Source organism: Rhagoletis zephyria, unplaced genomic scaffold (assembly GCF_001687245.7).
Source record: "Rhagoletis zephyria isolate East Lansing unplaced genomic scaffold, Rhagoletis_zephyria_1.1 Rzeph_scaffold_09910, whole genome shotgun sequence".
NCBI classification, from domain to species: Eukaryota; Metazoa; Arthropoda; class Insecta; order Diptera; family Tephritidae; genus Rhagoletis; species Rhagoletis zephyria.
In genome coordinates, this window is record NW_016166988.1 from 13,025 (window position 1) to 20,975 (window position 7,951).

Genomic DNA, 7,951 nt, shown 5'->3' on the forward strand with positions numbered 1-7,951 from the left:
GACGGCGACGGCGATTGATGAGGCTAGCGCAACCGCAACAACTGTGTCGTCCATAAATGAGTTATTAATGCCAGTGAACGTAACAACGACCATTCCAACAACAAATACAACATCAGTGCCAATTACGACGACACCAACACGCGCAGCAGTGGAACCAGTTCTATATGAGGCAACAACCCTTAAAAGCGACGAAAGCGTAAACGACGAAACAACAACGACCACATCAATCCCATTGGAAACAATAACAGTGCAGGCAACTGGGTCAGTGGACGCTAATAGCGCTGCCACCACTACGGCAACGCCTGTCGATTTTCGAAATCACACAGCTGAGGCGGCGGTGGAAGGTGCACATGACACAGAAAGCTCAATCGAAACGAATGTCATCGATCAGCTGGACAAGACGACAGCGAAAATAAGTGAGACAAGCGCTAAGCAGCCAACAAATAGCACTGAAAGTAGCGTAGCGCCAGCAATATCGACAACTGAAGTGGCGTTCGCTAAGGAGAACGCTGGACTAAAAGGTGAGGCTGATGCTTCGCAGACTGTGACTATTTCCGGTACGAGTAATGAAACATTGTTACCCGGCATGCAGGACGCAGACAGAACAACAACATCCACTACAACTACTACCGACACCTCCGCCACTACAACCACCACAATGGCTAATATACCCTTGAGCACGAATAGCACACCTGTATGGCTGGCTCCAGAGTATAGTAATTCTTCGACCAGCGACACAACAACCACCGAGCCGCCGCTCATCAACCTGCTTGACGATTCGTCGACACCAAGAACAACGACGCCAATAGCTATACCCAATCAGTCGACAGCAACTACCTCCAGTATTGGCGTCAAGCCACAAGAAGTCTACACGGTATTCTCCACCACCGAGGGCACCACCACCACCGTCAGCACCAGCACTGCCGCCATTGCTCCTTTAGTGCCAATGTTAAGCTCGACCACCGNAAGCCAACAAATACCACTGAAAGTAGCGGAGCGCCTGCAATATCGACAACTGAAGTGGCGTTCGCTAAGGAGAACGCTGGCCTAAAAGGTGAGGCTGATGCTTCGCAGACTGTGACTATTTCCGGTACGAGTAATGAAACATTGTTACCCGGCATGCAGGACGCAGACAGGACAACAACATCCACTACAACTACTACCGACACCTCCGCCACTACAACCACCACAATGGCTAATATACTCTTGAGCACGAATAGCACACCTGTATGGCTGGCTCCTGAGTATAGTAATTCTTCGACCAGCGACACAACAACCACCGAGCCGCCGCTCATCAACCTGCTTGACGATTCGTCGACACCCAGAACAACGACGCCAATAGCTATACCCAATCAGTCGACAGCAACTACCTCCAGTATTGGCGTCAAGCCACAAGAAGTCTACACGGTATTCTCCACCACCGAGGGCACCACCACCACCGTCAGCACCAGCACTGCCGCCATTGCTCCTTTAGTGCCAATGTTAAGCTCGACCACCGCGGCTGATGCGTCTTTGGAAACTTCTACATCCACATACATGCCCGCAGTTGTCACCAGTACGATTGCCACGGCAACAACAACAACAACAATTCTTCCTCCCACGCTGCATGCCGCTATCGGCGAAGGTGCTAGCATCGGCGGCGGAGGCGGTGCGCCTACTCATCTGCCTGACATGATCAATGCCGGCATGCGTCCGAATCCCAGCGATGCCAACGAGACAGACGTCAATGTCATCATCGCCATTACGGTTAGCATTATTGGTGTGGTGGCGCTCATATTGCTCGTCGCTTTCCTCTATCTAATGCGCAAGCGTCAGAAACAGATGTCCTATGGTCAACGTTGCCGGCCGGTGAGTTTGGATGCCTACAGTTTGGATAATGTCTCTGTGTTGGGTAGTGTGCGGCGGAAAGGTGCTTCACGCGCTTCAAAACGCTCCTACGGCAATATTGCCTTCGATGATCCATCGTTGCGGCACAATGCGCTCACCGCCGCTGAGCTGGCCAAATTTGTAGAGCGTCGGTCGAGTATTTTCGAGGAATTCAGGGATGTGCCGCAAATTATTGCGCGTGCAGATGAAGTACCGCCAGGCTGTGAAGATAAGAATCGGTGAGTGCTAGCTTAATTTAGTTCTATACTTTTGGCTAAAAAATAGGTCCACTCATGTATGGGCAATTGATATCTTATCTCGTAAATGGACAAAATTAATTGTTGAGTTTTAACTATAATACCGTTACTGCATAGTATACGCATACTTTTATGTACATAGACACTCACAAATACAGCCATATCTCATGCGAGGCAAGTGCTCTTATCTTTTTAACATTGAAGATAAAGAAGCGGTTCTTAGGTCATTTTACTGAAAATTACTCAAATATTCGTTTGGCGTTGAGCGGTGTGTAGGCCGAAATTAATCTAGAAGGTCAAATTTTTTTGAATATCTTGTAAAGCTCATTTCTAGCGGAGATTATTTTCGACGCCATATTGCAAATACCCGACGTAACTGCCCCCAAACTAAATATCTTTAGAAACTACAAATGTACATTGCGGATTGAGCTCTCTTAAGTACAGAAAATCCTTATAAAGTACAGAAAGTCCTTATAATGGAATTTGGTATAGAGATGGAACTCAGTCTGGCGAAGGCAAGATAGCTGCAGAAAAAATGCGCTCTACGATCCTCAACTTACAAATAAGATGCACACAGTGAGTCGTTGTTGTTTTTTTAACAGCATACAAATTCCCTAGTCCTTGGCCAGATATAGATCTGGGTCGTTCCGTGGGTCGTCGTTGAATTGTTTCACGTTATCATTCCGATTAGAGCTCGTAGCTCTCTCTCTCTTCTTTAGTATTTTCAGCAAACACTTTGTATTTTTATAAGGGTCAGTATTGCAAAAACGATTTCAATGAAATCTCTGATCTACATACATCACAGTTTCAGATATGATTTACCTTATAATTGGCTCAGGTCCAACTGGACGCGTGCTAATGAACCGCACGTCATCAATCAGTTTATTGCCTTGAACTCCACAGTTTCCCTCCAAATGCCATCCAGTTCCATTTTCAGTCGTGAAGTCTCCATTATAGATAGTTTTTACCAAAGCTCTCGATTGCTCGCTTGTAGGAAAGCTAACGACGTTCTTGCTTCCAAAAGAGTCTCCACGTATCAGTTTGTCATTAGGATATTATTCTGACAAACTCTCTAATCTAATCTCGATCATCGAAATCGTCTTCATTACCCCTCCCCTTGGAACGCTTAATCCAGGAGTAGCAAATCAAACAAAGCATTAAGAGCCGCTCCTTATATTGTACTGCGGCCATATTGCCGAAACACACATTCCTTTGTAGCCCGTTTAAAAAAGCTCATCTTGACAACGACGTAACATTCCGTCTGATTAGAGCTATTTATATCCAAGGTACTCACGATGTGGAGAGACAAAGGTGGCGCGGCGCATTTAGTAGTACCGCTACTTCGTTCTTGGCGAATTTGACCGAAACAATGCTACAAAGTCATCTTCCGGCACAAACAGTCAGAAGTCTTCTAGATAATATGAGTTGGACCATTCACTTCATTCATTCCACCTGCCCGCAGAGTCACAGGTAGCTGTGTCAAGCATCAGCAAACAATGTTACCTGTCTTTTGCCCTGTGTCTAACCCCACTTCGATTTTTATTACTGGGTCGTATCGGTCGTATATAAAAAGGAATGAAACTTTTTTTTTTATTATCTAACCACATGAATCAAAATATTTCTAAATTAATCTTTATATTTGCACACAAATATATGTATAAATACATTATGCACATATGTACGCGTATGCACTTAGGTGCTTATGATAGTTACATACATGCATACTTGTGAGTAGGTAAATACGTAGTAATATAAATACATATGTATTTACATACATATATACAATCTATTATATGACGCGACAATAAACACTCCACAATATTATATTTGAAGTATGTAGATATGATTAATTTTTTATACGGACCGAAGCTCGCATTCAACAAATGTTTTCATGCTACATTTGTTTATTTGGCAGACATTTAAGCTTTTAAAATCCAACAAAAAATGAGCATGTATGTATGTACATTAGGTCGCACCACTCGCCATACAAAAAAATCGGCGATGTTTTTTCTTTCAAATTAAAAATTTTCTATATTTTAAGAATTCTGCCAAAATATACATATGTACATATCTAAAAAATATTAAGATTTACATGGTCAGGATGGATTTAAAAATACGTCTAAAAATTTAGTTCTATTTATAAACAAAATTGGTTTATTTGTTTTTCCAAAAAATCGCCTTAGAACAGCTAAAGTTTAAAAGGTTTGCACAAAAATGGTTGCAATCAACGGAATCAAACAAATTTTTCACTTTAAGAGTTATTTCCAAATCGGTCCAGCTCACATAAATCTTTCCCGAAATATTTTGACGGTTGCCATGGCAGCAAGCATAAAATTTGCAAATGCAATTCCAACTGCAAATCCCAGATCATTTCCACAACTTCCTGAACAGCCCTAATATATTTTATGATTCCGGTGGAAAGCCCGCAAGCGTTTTTGTGAGGCGCCCTAGTGTAATTATTAAATACATATGAGGATACTTACTTAAACTACATACATATTCATATGCACGTATGTACATTAGGGTTACTCTCGCTCGATAAATTTGCTCGATTCTTTGATTCTTTTAAATACATATCTCACTGAAATAAAAAAATTGTCTACGATGTAAATCGAATAGGAAGAAACCTTATATCAACTGAAAAATTACAGATATTTCATATTTTCCGTTTTTGCAAAATTGATTTATTGTATGACCCCATACTACACAAAATTCAAAACACGCGAAATAATCAATATATTCACCAAACTATGGGCCAAATATAGTAAAACTGCGTTTTTAGTTTTTCACTCTAACGCCAATATTTTTTAAAGGACTTTGAAATTTCCAAGATATGATTATTTCAAAAAAAATATTTTAAAAATTCAGCAGAATGTATAATGAAAATATAGGTGCCAAATGAAAGAGAAAATTCTTTATAATTTAAAAAAATTAAATTTCTTTAATTTAAAAGGACGAATAGGTATTGTAAATGCCCTTTTATTTAGTTTTATTTTTTAAGCTAATAAAGCTAGAAGCACGAAATTGGAGGATGTGGTCGTGCATACTGCAAATTTTCAAGGATATTCAAGAATAAAAATTTAAAAAGACATTTTCAATACATTTTCGTCCTCAAGCACCAAAAAATGTACACACTTATTCATAAAAAATAAAGTGGCTTTATAAATTTTATAAAGCTTTTTAAACCTACTTAATTTTTATGAATAAAGCTAATAATTTTTTTCTTGATTCCTATATTGTTTGTACATACAATGCACTGAATTTTTTAAACAGTTTTTTGAATTAAACATAAATATAAAATTTTAGCCCTTTTAAAAAAATCCTCACATCAGAGGGAAATGCTAAAAGCGCAGTTTTACTATTTTTGATCTCTAGTTTCGCGAACTTATTGACTTTTTATGTGTTTAAAATTGACACTCGCACATATTTGTACTCTTTGTATTTTGAACAATATTAAAAAAGTTTAAAATTAAACTGCACCCTAATACGTGAGACATTTACATTTGTCTGTATGTACATATGTTATATGCCGTCTTGAGTCATCATCGCGCTTTTTTTCGAGATTTTAAGCTCTTAATTAATTAATTGAATTTCCTTCGTATCATTGCCAAGCGTTCTAATACATATTTCATATTTTTGTTTCTCTTTTTCTACTTTCTATGTACGGCGTCTATTTTGTTATTTTATTTGACTGTCTGTACATTCAATTCAACGACTGGCTACCTACCGTATTTAGATATGCCAATGTAATACCGCTTCCTGAGACGCGTGTCGTACTACAGCAGCTTGGAGACGACGATAAAACGGAATATATCAATGCCAATTATGTCAGGGTAAGTACGAAAATAATAACAATAAAGTGCATACATATGTATATGTACATACACACATATATGTGTAAATATGTAATATACATAGAAAGGCCCTATCTAACATTTTTGTTTTATTTTTTATTCGGTAAATAGTTATAAACTTTATAAAACTGAAAGTTCTTCATTTGCGAATTTCTTCTAAACACTGATCTTTAATAAATGCTGAAACTAATTTATTAATGCAAGTTTTTGTTTTTTTTTTAATTCTATTAGGTCTTTAATGAGTATCCTTTCCTATTATAATGGAAATTTTTCCAGTGTTCTGCTATTATGGGTTAAATTGTGTGATAACTTTAACTGAATTTGTTACCAAAAACTTTGTTTATAAAATCTCACAAATCATTTATGTAGTACATACACACATGTTGGTGTGTGTACAATGTACGGGTATATTAAAATTACAGAGCGATCCGCTAACTAAATCACTGGAGTAGATCGAATCGTTGCAACTAATCTTCTCAGCTGGATGACAAAGTCTCTTTGTTATTTCACTGCCTTTGTTTTATTTATACTTACTATCTCGCTTGTCTTTGTGTCTTTGTGTGTACGTTATCTCTTTTTGTGCAAATATATGTATGTATGTACAGATGTACCTGTCGAGAATGTCAGTTACTTATTTTTATTTTTTTTTTGTTGCTTTCGTTTTACCTTGTTGCTTTTGTAATTATAAAGCGCAACAAGCTCAAAATTACGCGATCATTTTGATGTTCCGTTTTTTTTCCGTCCTTTCTCTCTTTCTGTATAAACGATTTACGCATAAGTTACGCAACACACATAGATACATATGTATGTACATTAGGGCGCTTTTTTCGGCTTCAACTTTTTTTTACTCCCACCTCGAAATTTTGCGGGAAATATCTAAAAACATGAAACCAATCAAAGTTTACGTATATTTGGAACGGCAAATCTTTGCACGCCTTGGTCGAGCACCTAAATATTAATATTAAGGGCTCAAATTTTCAGGGAACTTGTTTTTAGATATTTCCCACAAAATTTCGAGGTGCATAAAAAAAAATATTGGCGAGAAAGAAGCATCCTAATGTACATATGTACTATAAGGTGAGCCATCTCTAGACTCTTTTGTTTTTAATTTTAAATTAATCACTTAAAACAGAGCTGGATGTCGAAATCTTTATTTTTACCCGAAAGAACATTCTCTGTCCTGTACTTTTTAAAAATAATTTAATTCAAATGTTAGCCGCAGTCAGAACATAACTTGAACATAAATTGAAGCCCATGATGTCGTCAACATTTGGTTTCAGCATGTTGTCGTGTGATATCACGCCTCTGGATTTTTTTTTCTTTGGGGTTATGTGAAGTCAGAAGTCTTCTTCGATAAGCCAGCTATGATTCAAAAAAACGTAGAAGCGAACATTATTCGCGTAATTCGCGCAATGCTGGCAAGACTAATTCAAAATATGACCTTCCGAATGGACCACCTACAGCGTAGTCGCAGCCAACATTTGAATGAAATTATTTTTAAAAAGTAAATGTCAGAGATTCTTCTTTCGGGTGAGAATAAATATTCCGACATCGATTTCAGTTTTAAGTGTTTTATTTAGAATTAAAAAAGGTCTAGATGGATCACCCTATACATACTGTGTATGCACATACATATGTATGTATGTATGTATGTAAGTAAGATCATCAGCTGCCGTTGAGCGCTACGTCACTTTGTCGTCTGGGCCAGCAGCGTTTTAGCGTGAACGCTTCAACAATTAAGTTACACGCTCAAAACATTAAGCTTAAATCATGAAGCTCGATGCACTCCATTGCCACTTTTATACCTAAAATCAAGTTTATCGGGAGCGGCATTTTATTTATGTATGTACATTACACTGTGCACACAGTTGGTTGCAAAAATACGAGTATTTGTAAGACAACACTTTTCATTACGAAAATTAGTTTTATTCAAACGATAACTCATCCCTAAAATATATATATTTTGTAGAGTAG

At 38.1% G+C, this 7,951-nt stretch overlaps 1 protein-coding gene across 1 annotated transcript in view; it reads left to right on the top strand.

Annotated features, from left to right (window-relative positions):
- LOC108376112 (mucin-5AC-like) overlaps positions 1-6,100 on the top strand; it is a 6,516-nt gene extending 416 nt beyond the window's left edge. Inside the window, exons 2-4 of the mRNA XM_017632292.1 lie at positions 6-960; positions 1,494-2,105; positions 5,860-6,100. Coding sequence (XP_017487781.1) covers positions 6-960; positions 1,494-2,105; positions 5,860-6,088 — 1,796 coding nt within the window. The 3' untranslated portion in view covers positions 6,089-6,100. The remainder of the gene's footprint in view (positions 1-5; positions 961-1,493; positions 2,106-5,859) is intronic.
- The last annotated feature ends 1,851 nt before the right edge of the window (positions 6,101-7,951 follow it).